At 42.2% G+C, this 23,313-nt stretch overlaps 1 protein-coding gene across 2 annotated transcripts in view; it reads left to right on the top strand.

Annotated features, from left to right (window-relative positions):
* The window catches only part of Reck (reversion inducing cysteine rich protein with kazal motifs), a 68,995-nt gene that overhangs the window by 14,122 nt on the left and 31,560 nt on the right, over positions 1-23,313 (top strand). Inside the window, exons 2-8 of one of the 2 annotated variants that reach the window (XM_021159440.2) lie at positions 555-613; positions 4,772-4,846; positions 5,788-5,824; positions 7,952-8,037; positions 10,025-10,072; positions 20,650-20,683; positions 22,971-23,168. In XM_021159440.2, coding sequence (XP_021015099.1) covers positions 555-613; positions 4,772-4,846; positions 5,788-5,824; positions 7,952-8,037; positions 10,025-10,072; positions 20,650-20,683; positions 22,971-23,168 — 537 coding nt within the window. Of the gene's footprint in view, positions 1-554; positions 614-4,771; positions 4,847-5,787; positions 5,825-7,951; positions 8,038-10,024; positions 10,073-11,073; positions 11,171-20,649; positions 20,684-22,970; positions 23,169-23,313 lie in introns of those variants that run through there. The other variant, XM_085839338.1, reaches the window with a different exon arrangement.

The raw sequence follows: 23,313 nt of genomic DNA, 5'->3' as shown, positions 1-23,313 counted from the left end.
ACCAGAGTTTCCATCTGAAAGTCCTATAGAAACCTCAAATTCAACAAGTCCTAAACAAAATCCACCACTTTAAAAACAAGTTAGTTTTGTGTTATAGTTAATAAAATATTATCCATAGAGTAATCTTAAGACTGAAAAATATATATAACAAGCTAAGTAGAAAATGTAGTGCATAGAAAGTATACATTAAATAGTAACTTCTATATTATAACACTTTTTATTATAGGACTGTCTTTCCTATTAGTTTCTCTAGGATAAGGAACAAATCTAGCACCCATGTTGTAGTAGATGTTCATGGAAGATCCAGTTAAAATGAACAATGACAGCCAGATGTGATAGCACATGGCTTAGGAACAGCCTAATACCAGCACTTTGGAGGCTGAGGCTGGAGGATGAGGGATGTGGAGGCCAGCTTGTATTAAATATCAGGAGGACCTGTCTCAAAAACAGAAAACAAAAAACAAACAAAAAAAGAAGACTCTACAGAGCAGTGGATCCTGTTGTATAATCCTGACAGTTTAACAGTGAGACATCATGTTTCCTCTTCTCTCTAGGTGCTGTATGCTGTAATCATTCAAAAGATAACCAAATGTGCCGTGATGTGTGTGAGCAGGTAAGCTTGGTAATATTAGTGAATACAATAGCATAAGTATTACATTTGCCTTTGCAAAAGTCTGTTGTATAACAGCGTTCACACAGTTTATACCACAAATAATGTGTTAACTGACATGAAGCACTGAAAAGGGACATAGTATCATAGCCCAGAAAATGTGGAAACAATCAGGCCACCCCATAGTGAGGGCTATTGAAACAATAGCTTGTATTAAGACATTTCAGCTCTATTAAAAATACCACTATTATAATGCAAAAAAGGCTAAGAAATGATTCCAGATAAAATTAACTGATGTGACTTGGCAGCCAAATGCAATCAATGATCCTGGAGTGAAAAAGAAGTTTCGCAACAAAAATGAGTGAGGCAGATTGGTGAAGCTTGATTATAGCCTGAACATGAGCTGATAATATTCTATCAGTGGTGTGATCCTAGCATGGTCACTGTATTGTGGTCAGGTGTGACAGAGTCCTTATTCTAAAGAGCTAAAATTTAATTTGGGGTGCTTTTTCGCGTTTGGATTTTGTTTGATTGATTGTTTTACTGACAGTGCCTCGTGTATCCCAGATATTGCAGTTGTACACCACCACATCTAATTTATGCAAGGCTGAGACTAGAACCCAAGGTTTTGAGCATGCGTGCAGCACTCAAACAACTGGGCTACAGCCCAAGCTCGTGCTAGGACATAGGAACAGAGAATCTCACTGTCTCTAATGAATCCTAAAACAATCAAGACACTAATAATAACAAATATGTGCATACGCAGAGAAAGTTAAAGGGAATATGACGTGTTAATAATTGGCAGACATGTTAGACACTGTGGATTCATTGTTTTACTTATTTACTGTCTTAAATTTTTTTTGTAGTTTGAGTTTTTCTGGTTGAATATGTAAGTTCTATTGCAGCAAGATGTCTTGGTAAAGTCCTAGCTTCCTTTTTTCACCTTAGGGCTTAACCTTACATAATTCTAGCCTTAGAGCTTGCGAAGTAATGTTCTCAGTCACCAGTCACATTTTTTTAGTAACAATCTGGAAGTGATGTCATCTTCATATTATAAATAAAGAAATTGAAATATAAGAAAAGTTATAAAGCTTACCAAAGTTCCCTCACCAGTGGTTGGAAGAACAGCTACTGTGTGCTCAGTTGGTGATTATGGAAGCCATACTTAACCACCTACGCAGCCCTGACATAAGGCCAAACCTGCGTTCACTTCCTCAGTCAATGGCCTCCCCACTGGTCTAACCTGTCAGTGCTTGGACTTTTTCATTTATTCTGTGTTTGCCTTTCTTATTTTTGAAAAATATAGAGGAAAAACAAGGAGATGATTTTGAAAATCTTTTTTATTTTTATATTTACCTTATGTTTGAGTTTTGCACATATGTATGTCTATGTGCCACTTGCAGGCCTAGCTCCTTCAGAGGCAGAAGCGGGGTGGGATTATTGGAGCAGGAGTTGCAGGTGATTGTGAGCTGCTGTGTGGGCGCCGAGAACTGAACCCAGGTTCAGCCGGAGCTTTTAACCACAGAGCCATCTCTGCAGGCCCCCAGAGATGAGAGTATAGCGATCTCTGAGCTCTCTCCAAGTGCACTGCTGAGATTGGTCACCTACTACTTGTCTTCCCTTACTGTCCACCCTTGGCCGGCTTTGTTTTTATTCCTGCTCTTCCTTTTATCCTTTTATAGTGGAAAACCTTAAGTAAATACAAAGATAGGAAAGAATAGTCTTTCCCATACCGAGCTTTAACATTATTAATCATGGCCACTTATGCTTCACTTATCGTAAGTCTGTGTCCTCCTAGTCTTCTTCTCTACCCTATTAAAGAACATTTATATTAGAGCAGACCAACTGTCATATTAAATATTTGTTACATTTTTTCTCAACCTATAATTTACAAGGACTTCAGACAAAAGAATACTGGACAGAGGGTATACTCAGCTGTAGATATGGCTGAAGTATCTTGCACAAACAGTAATGATGATAACAACAATTACATTGTTATCACTTGCTTTAAAAGACAGTGTTGGGGGTGGGGTGGTGACTCAGTGAGTAAGTACTTACTGCTCTTGCTTTTGGTTTAACTTTAAAATTATGTGTTTGTGTGTATGGGCACATGCTTGTGAGTGTATGGGCACATGCTTGTGAGTGTATGGGCACATGCTTGTGAGCACAGGTGCCTGTGGAGTTTGGGAACAGGCATCAGATGCCCCTGGAGCTTACGTTAAGGGACGTTGTGAGCCACCTAATGGGGATGCTGGGAACCAAACTCAGGTACTCCGGAAAGCATCAAGGGCTCTTAACCACAGGTTTCACACTGTAGCTCAGGCTGCCCATGAATTCCACAATCATCCTACCTCAGCCTCCTTAGTGTTGGGATTACAGAGATAAGCCACCATACTTGGCTGATCTATAACTTTCTAGGAATTGCTTTGATGAATAAATTCAGCCATTTATCCTATTGAGTTTCCCATAGTTTAAACTTCGTTGTTCAAATTTCTCTGGTATCACTTAATGTCTTGTCTGTACTTCTTAGTAATCAGTAGTTTGATTTAGAGCAGAACCATTTAGGAGTTGTTTAATACCTTATATTAGTCAGCGTTCTCCGAGGAACAGACTGAGAGGATGAACACAGAGAGAGACACACAGGGGTTGGGGTGCATTGTGGGGGGGTGTGGGGGGGTGTGGTCAGTGTGGCCTGGTACAAGTGCTGGAATTACAGGTATGTGCCCCCATACTTGACTATTTTTGTTTAATTTCACTTGATATACATTTAAGTTTAATAGATTTGATTTACATTTGCTTTTTGAGACAAGCCAGATACTTGATCAGACTAGAAGGATTTTTGGTTGTTTTGTTTGGCGTGTCTTCCCCATGAGTGGTAATAGATCTAGCTGTCCCTTTCTATGATATTTAATAGTCATTGCTGATAATTGTCTAAATGCACTAATTCACTCGATACTGCAAAATGGTGATTTTCTAGTTCCTATTAGTTTTTAATTACATTTGCAAGTTATAGAGAAAAGTGGGTCCTGAATACACTTAACTGGAGATAAATCTTTTTCATTGTTCTTACCAATCATGCATTTTATGGTCTCAACTTTGCAGGAAACCATGAAGGTCTCTCTGTAACATAATGCTTTATATCTTACTGAGATAGCAAACTGTAATTGTACTGATGACATTCCTGTGGGGCCTGGGTCATTTAGTCATGTACCCTGAAGTGAACCTCGTCAGCTCTTCAGCATTGCATTCAGAGATGGTGTTGGCTGTAAGCTTATGCCAGAGCTTAACTGATTTCACCTCACTAGCAGCAAGGATAAAACAAACAGAGTTTCTTTTGAAATTACCACCAGTTGATTAAAAACAACTAGGACATTAGAATAGGTATTTTCTTCCTTTCTCCTTCCTCTCTCCACCTTTCATTCCCACCCCAGTAGGCTGTAGTTTGTTTTCCTTATAATGTTATAAGAAATGTTCCCTCGGGGCTGGCAAGATGGCTCACTAGGTAAGAGCACAGACTGCTCTTCCGAAGGCCCTGTTGTCAAATCCCAGCAACCACATGGTGGTTCACAACCACCATGAGATCTGATGCCCTCTTCTGGCACATCTGAACACAGCTACAGTGTATTTATGTATAAATAAATCTTTGGGCCGAGTAAGTGAGTGGGGCAAACAGGAGCAAGTAGGGTTGACGGGAGTGAGCAGAGGTCCTAAAAATTCAATTCCCAACAACCACGTGAAGGCTCACAACCATCTGTTCAGCTACAGTGTACCCATATACACAAAATAAATAAATCAAAGAAAGAGAGAGAGAGAAAGAGAGAGAGAGAGAGAGGAAGAGAGAGAGAGAGGGAGAGAGAGAGAGAGAGGGAGAGAGAGAAAGAGAGAGAGAGAGAGAAAGTCGTGTTCCCTCAGAAGCTGCCTGAATGCTGGCATTTTGGAGACTGAGGCAGGAGGATGCTGAATTCATACCCGCCTGGGCTGTATAGTGAGACAGAGTATGTAAAGCAAATTGTAGCTTGATTTAGAGGCCTCCAGAGGTTCCTCTTATAAAAGAAAAGCATCTAGGAAACTGGCACATCTAGAGGATGCTACTTTTACCCCTCTTCCTTTAAAACAAAATGTAGCAAAAGATTTTTGGCCTCTTTTCTTTTTGTCAAATAGATTTTCTCCTCAAAAAGTGAATCCCGACTGAAACATCTGTTGCAGAGAGCCCCAGATTACTGCCCTGAGACAATGGTGAGTCTTCCGAGCTGTGGAAGCTTCGTGCACACAAAGGCTTCCGATGAGTGACTTTTAGATTTATCAAACTTAAGTGTGGTCGGAATATGTGATCAAAATAAAAATTTAAACCTCACTTTTAAAAAATCTTTTTACAAATTGGTAAATAAGTTAGTGTCTTTCACCTGTTATCTTCTATTCCAGGGCCTAGTTATACCAATAGTCTTAAATATAATGTATTCCAGCCTTTAAATATCACTGTAGTATTTCATCTAGAATTTAGAATTTTATCACTGATTTAACTAATTTTATGAAAACTATAATAAACTAAATCTTGCATTTATTTGGATTTGGAAAGTTAAATTTGAGATAAGGGAAAATATGTGGCTGAATTCTTTCTAACGCTCCATTTCTGGCACACTTATCGATACACTGCTTGAAGTCCGAATCAGGAAGTCTGCCGTGTCTCCAGAGTTTGGGCGGGTTTCATTGTTTAGAATGTGTGTGGGCCAGGCCCAGAGAGCCCGGGTGTGGTTGTACGTGAGAGAACTTCTTTCTATACGGTGGAAGGAGGACGAGGCCCATGATGGTCAAACAGTTCTGACTTCTTTCCTTAAGCTGCCCAGCAGACACCTTCTGTGCACTTGGAAAAGGTAACGTTAGTAAATAGGCCGAGGAACCTGGCTACTCTCAGCACTTTTAAGTGGGAAATGAGAAAAGAATATGCAGTAGTTCGCATTCTCAGCTTACCCGTTTTTACACTCTGTACGTGTGCATGCATGTACACATGTGTGCACCATAGCTGGTGGTACATTGAGATTAGACTGCAGTGTGTGCAGGAGCTTCCACCATGAGGGCTCGAGGCGTCCAGGAATTTATCATGTAATTTATCATGTGGAAATTATCATGCATAGAAGCTAGTTATTTGCATAAAAGCATTTTGGTCATTACAATTTCAGGTTGAAATTTGGAGTTGCATGAATTCGTCTTTGCCAGGTAAGCAAACTTACTCCATGAATGTAAAATCTGCATCATAGTCCGAAACCTGGTTTGTATATAGGAATTTTAAATGATGTATTTATTATTGCTTTGGATGAGTGTGACTGCATGTGCACATGCGCATGGACAGCTTTGCAGGAGTTCGTGCTCTCCTCCCACCTGTTGAGGTCTGTCTCTCACTTGCTGCTTACTGGCCTGTGAGCTTCAGCCTGCTGTCTTGCCTTAGGTGTGCTGGGATTACGGGGAGCACTACTTGCTTCATCCACCTTTTTAGGGGAGTTCCAGCCATTATCTAACTTGCAGTGTGAGCACATTTACCTTGCTGAACTTTGTCACCAGCCCCTGAGACTCAGGGATTTTTATCTTCTCTTTGCCTTTAATACCCACAATTACAAATGTATAGCTTATTTTCATTCTGTCAGTCCTGTGTAACTCCTCTGTGTGTGTGTGTGTGTGTGTGTGTGTGTGTGTGTGTGTGTGTGTGTGTGATAATAGCAGAGTCTCATTAAGTAATTTTGGCTTGACTGGCCTGGAACTCTCCATGTAGAGTAAACAGTGCTGGGATTAAAGGCACGAACTACCATGCCCACCCCAACTGTAATTCCTACCTCCATTCGGCCATTCTGGAAACTAGTCTTTGGAAGACCACCAGGACCTCTTGGTTCCCAGGCCTTTCACTTCTCTCAGTGTTTGTGCTCTCTGAGTTTCCTATAATTTGTGATCGTATAATCTCATCTTGGCTTTAGACCTTAGACTCTCTCCCCTGCCTCCTTTTCTGTAGCTGTTCTAATATGCAGAACTCTTCCTGCCTTTCTCCAAACTGGACAGGTAAGTTGCTAACCAGTCACCTCTAGGAAAGGACTGTGTTATTTGTGACTGGTAGGCATCACTGCCTAGATCTCTGTGTTTGGGTAACAACTAAAGTACAAAACCAAATTAGCAGAAAGACACTAGTTCCAGTGACATGCCCTTTGCAAGGACTTGTATTTGCCTTTTGTATTCCCAGTTCAAGTATTTGTTACTACACTCTTGGGATAGAATATTATAATAAATTTATGATTAGTGTCTAAGTATAGTATATGTGTGCTTCTCATCTCCTTCAGAAAGAATACCTCAGGAGATTTCTGCTTCCCTTGTAATAAAGCTTAAATTCTGTACCCTGGCATGCATGGTCCTCTGTAATTGAAACTCATCTTCTAGCCCCAGTTAAAGCCAATGCTTAGAAAAAAAGGAATATGCCTTATGTTTCTTGAGCTTGTGAGGAATGGTGTACTCTGAAGCTTGCATTGCAAACACATTGAGCGGTGCACTTCTGTTCAGACCAAAGTATAATTTCCATAAGCGGATACTCCTTATTCGTTTTATCTGTTTTATAATTTCATATTCCATGTAGCATGCAATGGAATAGCTTATAGGCAGTAGGGATTCAAAAATGAAAGAGCTTGTTGAATAACTTTGTTTTCTCAGGTTTAGATGTATGGAGATAGCAGTGTGCTGCATTATGAATAACAGCTCATGTAGCTTATGATTCACACAGATACTGTTCACTATTCTAAGAGTGAGAGTGTCTGAAGCAGGAAGCAAACTAAACCAAAATAGTCCAGAGTCATTTTGTATGTGTGCCTATCAAAGCCAGGATTGGCTCATAGAAACTGTTTCTTCATATTTTCTGTATATCAGTTTTTAAACAAGGTAATGAGTTTTTATGCTATTCTATATACTTAGTATTTTAACACAAAAGATTCACGTGCTTTTTTGCATGTTTGATTAAATTATATTAGAATTTTCATATGTGATGCACAGTATGGAGTAAGGAAAAGCTCTTTCTCCCTGGCTTTCCTTACCTTGCATGTCCTCTCATAGAGATGCTGCTTACCTGAAGATGAAGGATGACAGAGCTTAGGGTGAACAGAAAAGGAGAAAACCAAAGGGCTTGATATTATGTAGTGTGGTACCCTAAGGAAATGGCATCACTGGGAGTAAGGGCCAGGGGTGGTGCATAATGGTTCCGAGGCCCTGCGTCTGAATTGGTTTTCTCATTGACTTGTAATGATATCCATTACTTTATATTATTTGTCTTCACTGATACTTAAGACCAAAACATCTGAACATTTTGTTTTTCAGGGGTATTTAAGAAGTCCGATGGTTGGGTTGGCTTAGGCTGCTGTGAACTGGCTATTGGCTTGGAGTGCCGACAGGCATGCAAGCAGGTAATTCCTGACAGGCAAGCTTTGAAGTGTCATGGAGTACAGTAGGAGTTTTAGCCGTGTGGGTTTTGGACTTGTCTACTTCATAGCTTTGGAGAGGTGACCTAAAAAAAACTGTAAATTCTGCATTAGGCTTGTTATTCCTCAGTTGGGGCCACTGCATGCAAGATCCTCAACCTTTTCCTCTTGATGTTCTTTCTTTTCTTAGATTTATTTACATGTTTATTTTATGTGTGTGTGTGTTTTGCCTTCAAGTATGTTTATGTACCACCTGGTGCCTGTGGAGGCCAGAGGAGGCATCAGATCTCCTGGAACTGGAGTTACAGGTGGTTGTGAGCCACCACATGGGTGCTAGGAATTAACCCTGGGTCCTCTGGCAGAGCACCAGTGTCCTTGCCGCTAGGTCATCTCTCCAGCCCTTTTTGTTTTCTGTCCATCTCTTTACCACATAGAGAAGAATTTTTGAGAGCAAGGCATTTTGTCCTTGCCCAGGACACACTGAGTCATTGTGTAGCTCATTTTGTCTTCATCTTCCCTTGTCTTTATCATCATGGCTTTACTCTGGTGTGTGATCCTTTCCTTTCTCTGCTCTGAAGGCACGTGTCACCCCTCCCTCTGGTAAGCCAGGGCTTCTCTTTGAGTAGATGTGTCTCTGCTCCAGTTCGGAGAGGCCCCTGAGTCTACAATATATGTCTTTCAGTGGCTCCTCACATTAGTAACAGTGGCTTCCTAGGTTTGCTATTCCAAGTGGTGACTATAGACGTAACTGGGAGAGACTGGCTGTTGAAACAGTTGTTTAAACTAACCCAGAACATAGCTGGAAGCTTGTTCTAGAGACTGTTCTCTGGGATGTGTGAGATGCCAATGTCCCCAGCACCTCTGCTGTTGAGTTTTTATTTATGTTTTGTGAAAGGGTCTTTGTGTAGCCCTGGCTGCCTGTGACTTTCTATGTACATCAGACAGGTCCCAATCTACAGCAGTTCTTCTGTCTCTGTCTCATGAGTGCTGGGATTACAGGAGCAATCCACTACACCCAGCCTCCCCTTCACTGCTGTGCACACAAAACTGTACTGCAGTGTGCACTGCAACATTTGGGCAGCACATGACTCAGGGATATGCTACTCTCCTCCAGACCTTAGAGTAAAGTTGAAGTACACGGGTTTAAACTCAAATCCTGGGGCCATAGAGCAGGTCCCAACCCATTCGTCTCCTTGCCCTGACCCCAACCCCGCCTGCCCCATCCTTATCAGCTCATTTGTTATAAATTGCATGAGACTAGGTGACAGAATAGGAGGAAGTGAAACGGGCGAGCTCCCTTGACTCTGGAGCAGGGTCTCTGCACCGAGACTGGTGGCCTGTGGAAGATGACCATTTGCTGCAGGTCTGTTTTCCACAGAAGTGTGTCCTTCCCTGTAAGGAGAACCCCGCTGTTTACCTGAGATCAGTCTTCTGGACGGAGGAGGGTCACTGCCTTCTCTGCACATGTGCTGAGAGCACAGTGGGAGCCGCCTGAGCACCATATTCTCCATCCTCCTGATTTTCTGAGGAAGGGGACGCATTGTAGTCAGTATAAAATGTTGGATGTGAAGGGTTAAAGAAAAAGCAAAATGTAAGCGCCCTGGCAGAACTTCACAAGAAAATTCACTAGAGTGGAATTCGGCTTTTAAAAGGCCTCTGATTTACATTTCCTTCAAAGTCATCTAGTTTCCAAAATAACAAAAGAACCACGTTGTTATGTGAGCTTGAAACCATAAAAGCTGGGCTGAAGCGCCAGCGTATTGAACGAGTCCTGGTGCTGTTTGTCTTAAAACATCACAGAACATTTGTTGTAGTTTAGGAACATCTAAATATTTGAGTATAAGGTTTCCCATGATGAAATAAAGAATATTATACCAACAATTATATATAATAATATATCCTAATTTGTGGGGTTTGTCCTATACAATAGAAACAGCATGCATAGTCAATGAAGATTTTTGGTTGCTTTTAGGCATCTTCGAAGAATGATATTTCCAAAGTTTGCAGGAAAGAATATGAGGTACGTATCTTATTTAACAAATTTGGATAGATTAGTCCAGTATTCTTAGAACTGACAAAATAACTTACATTTTAAAAATTAATTCATTTTTAAACAAATTGTGTTCTAACTTAGCCTTGGTAAAACGTCATTTACCTTCTCTAAAGTGTTTTGACTTTGAGGCGTGTGGAGATTAAGTATTGATTTTAAAGAAATGATTTCATCTCTAGTATTTTCATAGCAAAGCCACTGGTTGATTTTTCAGATTCTGAAATTGTTTTTCATAAGTTCTGTATCCTTCTTAGTCCCTTTCCTATCTCTGAACCCATCTTGATGTCTATTTTTTTTTTTTATAAACTTCCTATGTAAAGAAGAAGTAAACTAACAAAGCCAGGCTGTTAAAATGTGCACTTCACACTTGAACGCCTTGCATTGGGGAAGCCCTGGCCTCCAGGATGGGTCTCCAGCATTGTGCTCCCTCGTATGGAGATAAGAGAGTGGAAATAGAGGAGATAGTTTGCCTTGTGCAAACGTACGAAACTCCTTTGGGTGTCTGTTTTCTAGAACCCCTGTGAAGTGTGACACTTGTATTCCTCTCAGAGTCAAGGTCATGGAGTTGGGAGACTTAAATGCATAACAGTGAGGACGCTATTAACAGTCATTCCCAACTGCTTCTAGATTATACTTCTCATTGATTCGTTTCTTCCTTTTCTCAAAGTATATGATTACATTTCTTCATTAACATTTTTAGACTGGAGAGTTTTATTTCCCCTTTGTCCCTTTGTTCTGTTGGCTGAGTTACATCTGGTCTCTGAAGAGAAGTTTCCCGGTTAACATCAGCCTCCCTCTGTTACTACTGAGAAGAGCCTGCTGTCAAGAAGGAAGGGATCTGTTATTTTTTTTTTCCTTGCTTCTACCTTTGAAATGACCAATGTGGCTTTCTCTTGAACAAAGTGGCTAACTGTGACAATTCCTTCTTTTCTTCCACATGATGTCTGACACTGTCCATCTCCTGTAGCCTGTCCTCCATTACTTTAGTGTGCTTCCTTCTCTTGTTTGGATTTCTGCATTGCCCTAGGAAGTCTGCAGTGTGTGTTGATGAAGGACAAGACAGGAAAGGTAAGAGAGTCAAACACTGTGCTACAACAGAGATAAGAACAGATTGCTTCCCACACTGCTGTCTTTAATTAATTAATTAATTAATTAATTAATTAAACAACCATTTTTCAAAAGTCTATAGGGCCTATGAGTTCATTATTTTTGTATTAAGAGCTCAAGTAACTCAACATAATTCAAAACTCAGTTTGATTTCTCACATATTATTTAGAAATAATGAGAGGCAGGATCACTTTAATTCAGGAAACTGGTTCTGCATTACAGACCCAAAGCAAATGACAACTGAAGTCTAGCCTAGAGATAGGACTGTCTGTGAGCACCTCTAACGTGAATTGGATAGATTTGGTATAATACAGTCTGTTTAGCTTGCTGGTTCTCTGTTCACATCAAAGTCTTACAAACTGGGCATTTAATATCTTTTTTCTTTGCCTTAGGGTGGCCATTCCTTTAGGTGTATGGTTTCAGGTGTTGTATTTACCCTGAAGGACAGATCTTACATGATTTGAGTAGAGATTCAGAGACTGGGAGATTACATTCAGAAGAGCTTATTATCTTTAGTGAAAAACTGGCCCTGAGTCCTTTAAGGGGATTTCCTAGGAAACTTATTTAAATAAGAGGTACCTTGGTCTCTTCACATCAATGGAAGCCCTAAGACACCTAGTGACCTGGCATACTTTTACTATTGTCCTGTGCTTGAAAGGATTATATAGGACCTCATCTTCTGGCACTAGGACACACTTACTACCTTGTTCTGTGTTATAGGTGTAAACAGGTTAAAATGCTAGCTTGATCTGCTGGAAAGAAGCAATGGAATACACAAGCCAAAAACTCAGCAGGGACCGAACACTGAGAAGGCGTAAGCTTTGAGGACATTGAACTTACTGAGCCAGGTTTCATAGCTATATAGTCTCTCATACTTGGAGGTCAAGGAAGAGATTTTTGGTTCCAAAGAAGATGGAAAACCCAATTGTGATCTTTCCTCAAAGAGGCTGCACTTGAAATACGGGGGACAAAACTGTGACCGTCTCCTTTTGTAGAGGAACGCACTGCCTCTCAAACCTAACGTCCCTCTTGAAAACTGGTGATACTAAGTTAAGTCACTCACACAAAGTAGGTGCTTAGAAAATCCCAAGCTGACACTGTATCTAAAATCATTTTAAAATGGTAGTCCATTCTTAGATGCCGAAGACAAATAACACAGATTCTCTCTGGAAGAAGGGAATTTTATTCCAGACTTAAAGCTCCCACAGATAAAATTCTAAGGAAAGTAAGCAACTCACAGGTTAAAAAAAAAAATCACAAAACTGACTAGAGAACAAGGCCATGAGACAAGAGCCAGCAGGAACAGTGGGGAACAGAATAGACCTCAGGTGCCTGCTATAGAGATTCACATGCCGGAACAGTAGTGAACAGCATAGGCCCAGGCGCCTGCGCTATAGAGACTCTCACATGCAGACCGTAAGATATTTAATATGGGTAAGAAACAAGATCCTGAAAATACACAGAGCAAGTATAGTTGGAAAGAATTTCATAAAATAAAAATTTAATTGAAGAAATAAAAACATAGTGGAAGCTGGGGTAGTGTTTCTGTCCTGTGAGTCCAGGAAGACGCAGGAGGATTATGTTCAGGCTCATACTCAAGTGAGTTCAAGTCAGCCCAGGCTGCAAGAGATTGTATCTACAGCCGGGCGTGGTGGCGCACGCCTTTAATCCCAGCACTCGGGAGGCAGAGGCAGGCGGATTTCTGAGTTCGAGGACAGCCTGGTCTGCAGAGTAAGTTCCAGGACAGCCAGGGCTATACAGAGAAACCCTGTCTCGAAAAAACAACACAAAAGAAACAAACAAAAAACAAACAAAGAGATTATATCTACATATTATAGCATCATCGTCATCAACATCATCACTTACATTAAAAAGAATTTTAAAAAAACTTTTTCAAAAATGACCAATAGCTGATTTCTCAGAAGCAACAAAAAAGGCAGAAGACACTATTTACATGGTTCTTAAAGAAAATAGCTGTTAACCTAGAATTTTGTATCAAAAAGGATTTCAGGAAATAATGCATCATTAAGATGGTTGGAGAGGAGAGTGGGTTTAAGTGAGAGAGTAGGGGGCAAGTGAGAACAAAATATAATGATCCGTGTGTGTACACTGCATGTGTGTGACACTGTCTCAGTGAAACCTATTACTTTTATGTAAACTAAAAATGCGCTGGGGCTGGGAGGTCACTCTGCGCATGTTATGAAAACATGAGGACCTAAGTGCATACACAGATAAAACCAGCATAGGGCAGTGTGTCTGTAATCCCAGGACTACAATGGCAAAATGGAAGACAGAGACAGGAGGGTCTGGAACCTGACACCTTAGCAAGCTAGCCTGATGTATGCAGCTGAGGAACAGCAGAGACTGTCTCAGACAATGTGGACGTCAGTACAGAGGTCGTCCTTACATCTGTGTGCACTCTTCTGCCTTACGTGCACATCATATACACACAAAGACTAGGGATTTCTTAGAGATTTTGTCTGTCGTTTGAGACAAGGCTAAGGCCTATGTAGTTCTGGCTGGTTTAGAATTCAGTATGTAGACTAGGTTGGCCTCAACTCACAGAGGTCGGCCTGCCTCTGCCTCCAAGTGCTATGATTAAAGGTGTGCACCACCAGGCCCTGTAGGAAGCTCTCACATAGGGAATTTCATCTAAAAATGAGATCTGACTGACTCTGCTTTTCTCATTTGATCACTACCTCCCCCCCAAAAGAGTACCTCCTTCAGCATTAAGTGCTTCTGGGTTGACAAGGTGACTCAGTGGAGGTAGGTACTTGCTGCTAAGCCTCACTACCCGAGTGCCACCCACAGTGTCATTCCTCAAATGTTGGATGGAGAAAAACCTACTTCTGTAAGTTGACCTCTCACTCATGCTAAGGTTTACACTCATCCACACACATGCATATATGCACACAAAGACACACAAATAAATAATGTAAAAAAATTTAGATAATGCATCTTTGAGAATTACATATATTTGAGTGAGATCACCAAGCTTTGGTCTAGGAGCTACGAAAACCAACCTTTACTGATTCCCACAGACCCACATTCATGCTATGGGCAGTCTCAGCTCTAGGTTCTCCTGAATTTCCCACAAGCATGGTTCTTGAGACACCCAGAAGTGTGGGCTAGGTCGTGATGAGACTCATGGACGCACAGTGCTAGAACCCAAGTCATATTCAGAGCACTCAAAGCCTGCAATGGCATTGGCACCAGCAGCCAGAGCAGAGGCTGTAAGCTTAATGCAACCAGGGCTGTGTGTGCTGACAAACCTGATTAAACTCAGCTAACCGAGAAACTGTTCTCTGTGAGATAGGAGACATAACCTATAGTGGTCTTTCGAGCCATCTTTGTCAACAATTTATCTGTGAACCTTTTCTTTTGGATACCAGTTTGGTAATTTTTGGAATTTCTGATTATTGTTATTTTTTCCTTGACTGTCAAGAGTAGACATTGATAAATTCTGTGAGGGATGTGAAGGTAGCAAAATGTCCAGAGACCTGGTGATGGTGATAAAATCATGAATTTAAGTTTGAGTTCAGGATTTGTAAATTCGTGTGCTACCTTAAAGTCAGACTTCCCCGGCACTGTCTTGGTGTGGCCTTCCCATTTGCTGCTCAAGCCACTGAAGTGAGCGCTGCAGCTGCCCGCAGACCTCCATGCTCCTGTCTGCCTCTTCCTCTCCCCACTGCTGCTCTGGGCTTTCCAGACAGGCCACACACAGAACTGTCCTTCCCTGTGTCTTACTTCCTTTCCTCAGTGTAGTTCTTTGACGGTTTTCTTTAAAGAAGGCGACAAACAGTAAAGAAAATCCAGGGTGAGATCTCATCTCTCAGATTGGCCTTTTTTTTAAAGGTTTAAGAAGCTGGAGAGAGTAGGCTCAGTGGTTCAGACCACTTGCTGCTTTTACAAAGGATTCAGTTCCTAGCACCCACATGGCTGCCCACGACCATCTGTAACTCCAACACCCTCTGTTGACCACTAAGTCATGAGGCATGCATGGGATGGATGCTAATATAACTAGATTGTTCTGCTGATGACCACTGGTTCTGTGAGAATGCTAAGATAAAGGCAGCACAGAGGCCCTAGACCACAGAACCTAAGGCGAGTTCCACCTTACAGCTGTCTGCACCACTGCCAGCACATGGCTATGTGTGACAAGTGCAGGTTCATGTAAAACTGTATTTTTTTATTATTCATGTGGTTCACAGTTGAGAATAGCATGTAATCAGATCTTTCCCATGTCATCTTCTACAGCCATCTATTTCCTGCAGTTCCCAGAAATGTTTTATGTATAGAAAGGAAATGTGTATGGAGTCCTCACCCACTCTTTACCACCTTTAGCACGCACTTCGCTCTGCCCTGGACGCCAGTGTTGAGTGTGTGTTTGTTTATGCCTGCTGGGGTTGTGCCAGGTCCGCAGCGAGTATTCAGTAAATGTATGCTGAAAGATATATTTGCATCAAATTAGCCGTGGTTCTAGATTTACTTTGTGTTAGAAGCATAAAAGAAGGGAGGTGGGGAACAGTCTGAGGGACCGGAAAGAGCAGAACCAGCCATGTCACTGGCAGCTGGGGGCCCCCTAAGCTGTAGTGTAATGTCAGTCTGCTACAGTGGTTCTGGTGTGACAGCTAACAACACAGGCTTTGGACAGCTGTGCTGTCCTCACACAGCTTTTGGCTATTTTAATAAAAGTACACAGGTTGGAGATGTGGCTTAGAAGCCCTTGGCTTGATCCCTAGTGGGTACACACTTGCTCTTACACATACACAAAGTGTAAGAGTCTAAATATAAAGTATGTATCAGTTCACACTGAGGAAGTGCCAAGAGTTGTTGGAGCATAGTAAATAGCAGAGTGTGATGGGAAACTTAAGGAATGGCAACCCTCCACAGAGGTGTATATATCAGATCTGGCCGTTACCTGCAGCTGATGAGCTCCAAAAAGAGCGAAACCTGTTGGGTCCTGCAGTACTGGCTTACGATAGTAAGACTTGCTAGGGTGCACTGCTCTGTCGTTTAGCATTGTCCTAGGAGAGGAGAAACTCCTGTTTGATGTCCTTGTTCTTGGTTCTTTTCTTTTACCATCCATACCTTAGCTGTGTAAAAGTATGCTTACGGTCTTGGTCGTGTCAGACTAGCCGAGATCTTGTCTCGTCTTAAATGGCCTTCCTCTGGGTGGCTTATTTTCTCATGCTTTGTTGTTTGTTTTTGTCGTACCAGGAGTAGAGGCCAGGGTATCATGCTCTATCATGAAGCCACTTCCCTAGCCCAGACCCCATATCTTTAATTACTCCTATTTAATGACAATTCTAGATGAATTCTAATGAATCTTCTCTGCCAACTTTCTTTTTGAGATAAGATTTCACTATGTAGCCCTGGCTGGTCTGAAACTCACTATGTAGACCAGGTTGGCCTTAAACAACAGATTCATTATACGCATGCAACACACACACACCAAAACACACAATCGTCATCTTTCTACACTTCTTGCTGAGTACAGTCTTCCCAGATATAATCAAATAAAATCCAACAGATCCTCTCTTCCAAATCATCTCCCATGGATCACTAACTATTATAACCTAAAGAGTTATCTACTGTCAGGTGTGGCAGTACATACCTCGATCCCAGGACTCAGGAGGCAATGGCAGGGAGATCTCTGTGAGTTTGTGGCTAGCCTGATATACATAGTGAGTTCCAAGACAGCCAGGGCTATGTAGAGAGAGACCCTGTCTTAAAAACCAATAAATAAAGGGAAGGGAAGGGAAGGGAAGGGAAGGGAAGGGAAGGGAAGGGAAGGGAAGGGAAGGGAAGGGAAGGGAAGGGAAGGGAAGGGAAGGGAAGGGAAGGGAGATAGATTTAAAGTATTACCTCCCTTTGGAGGTAATTAAAAATATGTGTGTGTGTGTGTGTGTGTGTGTGTGTGTGTGTGTGTGTGTGTGTGTATCTCCTAAGTATATCTTAGTTAATACTGGCCTGAGTCCCTGGAGCAGAGCTCTGCAGTTGTCTTTGTATCTGCCTTGCATTCATGGAGCTGATGATTCAGTGAGCTGACACCCCAGTGCGTGTATATCAGCTTTCTCAGGGATGAGCCACTGTCTGCCAAAAGCTTGCAGTCTAGTCCAGGGGAAGAAGAATCCATATAAACTTAGAGACAGTGAGCAAACACTGCTGGAAGCCTGCAGGATCCACACTGGGACCTGGAGGGAACCCCTTCCCAGCCTAAGGAGAAAGTAAGGTAAGAGTGAGGATCAGTCAAAGCTGTGGCCTGGAGTGGGATAATAGTGCTTTCTTAGGTAGGTTTTTATTTTTAAAATCATTACCCTGTTGCCCACATTGATCTTAGGATCCTGGCAGCCTCAGTACACTGGTGTGTTCTTGGGTTTCTGGTGTGGTATCCCCTCACCTCAGTACCACTGTAGTTTTTACATGATAAAAACAGATGGGGAGCTGTTCAGCGGAGGTCCCATGGGTGTGGTAATGGTGAGCAGGTCAAAGAAGGCCTCTTAGTAGAGAATGTGAACACTTACTTCCTGTTCTTGCCAGCAGATGGCGATCAGACATTTGAAAAAACTAGCTAAGACACCAGCATAGGTGATTTAAGACATGAAGTAATACAAGCTAATGCTATAATTCAGACACACGCCTTTGGCCTATCAATAATCAACAGTAGCTCAAGCATCGAGAAGAGTTGCTGATAATCAGGCATGGTGACACACCCTGTAATCCCTGCACTTGGAAATTTGAGGCAGGAGGAATTTGAGTTTGAAAACAGCTGACTTCGAAAAGAATGAAGATTACTTACAACAAACATAGGGCTCTTATCAAAGCTGGATATGATCAGGTCTATAAAAATCAACATGGGTGTAGCAGAATAACGACTTTATCACATTGCCAACGTGACAGAACATATTTTTATATCTTACATAGTTTATTTAACTATTTTGCATGGATTGGTGTTTTGCTTGCATGTATGACTGTGTCAGAGCCCCTGGACCTGGAGTTATGGACGACTGTGAGCTGCATGTCAGTTCTGGGAATTGAACTCTAGTCTTCTGAAGAGCAGCCAGTGCTCTTAGCCACTGAGCCATCTCTGCAGCCCCAGACAAAACATATTTTTAAACCGTAGACTGAGTAGAGATGCAGAAGTAATATGTTAAAATTAACGGTGCTTCTGTGTAAAAAAAATCAAGTTTTCATTGAACACAGTCAGGAAAACCTACGTATGAAAGGGCTATCATTGAACACTAATGAAGTGGTACAGTTGCTTGGGGAATGTCTATGCTGTGCAGGTGACATCACAGAAGACGGGCTTGTCCTCCTTTTCCTTCAGCAGCTTGCAACGCATTGTTTGCCCTGTGGGGAAGACTGGCTTCTGTAACTGTTTCTCCCTCCTGTGACCTCAGGCACATAAGGATATTAAATTTGCGGATCTCTGACACCTGAGCCTTTATTTCCTTTAGTGCCTTCCTCTTAAGCCAAGTGACTGAACTGGAAGTGATATGTCTCTTGCTTATAAGGTCAAATGTAAAAATCTAGCTTGGACAAATTAATAAGCGTTAAGGTGGGGTTATAGAGAGCTGGTGTGATTGACGTTGCCATCCGGGTCCTTAGAGACCTGGGACATCTGCCTGTACTCGGCAGCCTTTATGGCCTCTACTCACAGAGGCTAATGCGGGCTCGCTCCACCGCACTTTCAGTAGCAGAGAATGAGCGTGGGTGTCAGGTGTCCCCTAGGCGGCAAGTCACCTCTGATGGAGGCTGTTCCTCTGCAGACTAGTTTTAATATTGATTTGATTTGATTTGATAAATGTTGCTGGGGCTGGTGAACCCCAGTGGAGGGTTGTCTGAGATGGGTAACTGAAATGTCGCAGTAATGCAAAGAACACGCGTGAGGAGACATACAAAACAGTTCACTGTTGCAGACACTGAGAGGCTCTTCATCCCTCTGTTGATACTGGCCTATCAGCTCTGCAGAAACAGCGCACACTGAATGAATCCCTTGTCCCTCCCCATGAGACCTGGGTGGGTGGGTGGGTTGGTTAACTTACTTTGGTTTGAATGAATAACTCCACTGAGGGTTACTCCTATAATGGAATATCATTAGGTAGAGAGAGGCGATGCAATGCAGCTTCACCAACAGTATAGACAGACTTTTCTCTTGGCTGTTTGAACTTTAGCCCAGGGTGGCCTGAAATGCACTATGTAGTTCAGGCTGGCTGCACACCAGTGACAAACCTCCCACCTGACCCTCTGTAGTGATGGGTCACAGGTGGTACCACCATGCTGCAAAGCCTCTGAAGCTGGGTTTCCAAGGCTGGTAACGCTGGTCTTTTTTACTTGTATTTTTTGTTGTTTGATTTTCATTTTTTTTTTTTTTGAGTCAAGTTCTCAAGCTCACTGTGTAGCTCAGGCTAGCTTCAAACTCAACATCCTCCTGCCTCAGTCTCCCAAGTGCAGAGATTACAAACATGTGCCACCATGCCCAACTAAAGATGGTCCTTAAGCCCAGCCCCTTAGCTGGACTTGGCAGTCACAGCACATCTGCTTTCCTTCCATGCTCTCTGTTTGCACATTTACTTTAGTGAGCTGTTCTCCTCCAGTTATGAATGATATTGACTCATAACTGACATGCCCTGGATAGCCTAATGGTTTTGGACAAGAAGGGTTTTGGCTTTGTTGTTATTTTGTTTTGTTTGTTTCTTATGTCTCTTGCCCCTTTCTTGTTTTCTTTCCTGCTTTCCCTTATTTTTCAGACAATGACTTAAACAGGGTATGACATTCTGAACAATAATCTATGGCTTCTAGAAAAATTGGTTCTGATCTCAGACTCTGCTTTTAGCAACTTCTGGGAACTAATACAGGCCTCCTCTGCCTACGGAATGCTTCCCTCTGTAAAATGCCAGGGAGTTTCCCAAGCTCTGGTCACAAGAAGACTAAATGAAAGTTATCTTTGAAATGGTGTGTAAAATGTAGATTTCTGTCATGTGGAATAGGCTGGGAAGTTTGGGAGGTTCCACTGCACAGTCATATTTGAGAACAATTAGAGGTCATTTCTGAGATCACATCAACTCTAAAATGCAGTGATTACAGGAAATAATGTATGTCCGAGTGTTTTTATTATGTTATTTTCTAAAAAATGTTTTATACTCTACAAGAGCACATAGAAGTTAGTGCACGGTCATCCCCTCCACACATGCACCTCACACATCCTACATCCTCACACGTTCCTACATCCTCACAGGCCAGGTTAAGCGCAGAGAGATCCCTACCACGGTGAGGCTTACTCTCAATCAGGAAGTTGTTTCAAAGCATCTTGTGTTTGCAGCCTTGGATTTAGAAAAGAATTTAAAAATATGATATCCTGATTTCCATGTGATTCTAAAACGGAAAAAAATTAGAAATTCTGCTTGCTAATTTGTTTGTTTTTCTTTAATTTACAGAATGCTCTTTTCAGTTGCATTAGCAGAAATGAAAGTAAGTATATTGTCAATGATTGCACAAGCAGTCCAGAGAGCAAGACATTTAACAGACATTTTAACAGTCAGAACTGATTGCCCATACCCTCCCTTAGCATTACACCTGCTAAGCCACCTGAAGAAGCAGGCACACAGGATTCTGCAAGGCCACTGCCTGTTCAAATCATTTATGTGTTCTAGCAATTCCTGTGTCCCGAAAGCATATTTATAAACCAGTGCTATAGATAGATCACTAGAGAAAGATAACACCAATAATGGGGTCACTTCTGAGGAGACATGCATGATGTAGTCCTTGCTAAGGGCTGCCTCTCAGTCCAGTCCACAGATATTTACTGAATACTTGCCTGGTGTGGGTCAGACACTTCTCTGTGGGGGACATGGCCAGAACACAAAGAACTTGAAACTGGAGTAGAATGTGAGGCAGCACACTGATAAAATGCAGCAATTCCGGGGAAGCAGGGATCTCACTGCAAGGTTGCTTAGAGGAGACCTCATGGAGTTCATAGGTTAACTGGGCCTTGAAGGTAAATAAGATATTCGTGGACGGGGCATGAGAGAGAAGCAGACAAAGATGTGTCCAGTGGAGCCTGGAGGAGCAGCATCCCATGTGAAGGGAGCGTTGAGAGCAGTGATTAGAGGTGGGAAAAGACAACTCAGGAACAAGCGGCTGGTTGGATGTGCTTTCCAGTATGGTGTATTGCAGAATAACAGTCTTGCACTTCCACCCTGCCAAACTGGGGCCTAGTTCAGAGTGTGCTGTACAGGCTTTGGCAGGGAATCTTGGGTCCTCCCACACTGGCAAGGGAGCTAAGCCACTGTAAGAAGCACTTCTCCGTGTGGCTGGAGATGTAGCACAGAGGTAGAGTGTGTGCTTAGACATCTAAGGTCCTTGTCATCTCCAGCACCACACACATAGCAGTACTGAAAAGCGGTTGCTCCCCAAAATGAACATATGTTCTGTAGTAGTAGACATAAACTTGGGTATAGGTATAAGTCAAAGCTGGTACACAATAGGTATAGAATGATGTATAGCCCAGGAAACTGAGGTGTGTTCTATAAGGTCAAATCCTGCCCTCCCTTGGTTAATTAACACATGACTCATCAATATTTCTTGAAGTCACCTGAATTCCAAGTTCATTGCTCTTTGGAATTCATGATGCCCTGTTTCTTGCTCCACCGTAGCCACTTCTGATACCACGCAGGAATTCTTAGCTGCCTCTCTATAAACCTCTTCCTGCCATCCGCCTTCTCTAGCCCCTTTGGCACCCCCTACTCGTACACCTTTAGATGCTGGTAGGGTCTCCTGACCGTCTCCTTTATGATTCCCACACCCGGACTTCCAGCTATGCTCCCTCTCCCACAGTAAATGGCATCTGTTGTGTATTTCTTTGTGTGCTTGTTTGCCCAGCCTGGATAGCAAGTGTACAGCAGTACTCCTGGCCACTGGGGTTGTCGCTGTCGTGATTTGAGTCATTTTACTTTCATCTCATGGAGTCTAGGTGGCCATCTTTTGTGATCACTCTGCCTCCATCTGCCAAGTGCTGTGTGATGACAGGCGTGTGCTACACATCTGGCTTTGGTTATTTTACAGATACAAAAGCAGTCACTTACCTTCAAAGGACTTTGCTTTGACTTGAGACAAATTGTATTAGTTATAAAACGAAGACTTCTACAATATAGGAAGGTTCTTACAGATGTGCCTACTGTGTAGAAATTTTGAGATTTCTGTTTCAAAGTACACAGTTATTAAGTTTGTTAAGTCACCTAGCTCTCTCTTAGTTTTTACAGATCCAAATAATAAGTTAAGGCACTGTCCTTATGCTCTCTTTGGTTTGGCCTTGCTTTGTCTATAAATCTGCACAAGTGCAGCATGGAGAGGCCGGTCCTGTTTTCTCAGCATGGGCACCTTGGACACTGGGGAGGCAGCTTTGGTAATGTGACAGTTTTAGGTGCTTTGTTGTACGTTAGCAGTCCTGACGTGCATTAAACACCAGATTGTGCTCCTAAATTGTCATTACAACCTGAAATACTTGCATGCGCTTCTGCACACTTGCAGGGTTGTGGCACCACATAGGCAGGGATGTAGTTGACGAGAGAGTTAAATTGATGAGTTGTGACTGTCATGTGTCAGTGAGCACCTGAATGACCCCGTGTCTTAGTCCTGCTGAGTCACGGGTTTACCATCTATGGCGTGCTTTACACCTCACACTCAGAGCTGTGCCATGGTCACCAAGTTAACATTAACAAAAGCTATTTGCATTTCAGTGTCACCTCTCTCTCCACAGTGGGCTCGGTGTGCTGCAGTTACGCAGGCCATCACACCAACTGCCGAGAATTCTGTCAAGCCATTTTTCGAACAGACTCTTCTCCTGGGCCATCTCAGATCAAAGCAGTGGAAAATTATTGTGCCTCTATCAGTCCACAGTTGATACACTGTGTGAATAACTACACCCAGTCTTATCCAATGAGAAACCCAACTGATAGTAAGTAAAAGGGCTGTGTTCTTCTAAGTCTTTGATAAAACAATTCATTTACAAACTGATTCATTCATGTAGGTGTCTGTGGTCAAGTTCATTTGAGAAACCTCCAGATTTCTTTGATGTACACCATATTATACCTTTTGACCAG

Source organism: Mus caroli, unplaced genomic scaffold (genome assembly GCF_978045245.1).
Source record: "Mus caroli unplaced genomic scaffold, Mus_caroli_1 scaffold_6, whole genome shotgun sequence".
Taxonomy (NCBI): Eukaryota; Metazoa; Chordata; class Mammalia; order Rodentia; family Muridae; genus Mus; species Mus caroli.
This window is presented reverse-complemented; position numbering and strand designations above follow the sequence as displayed.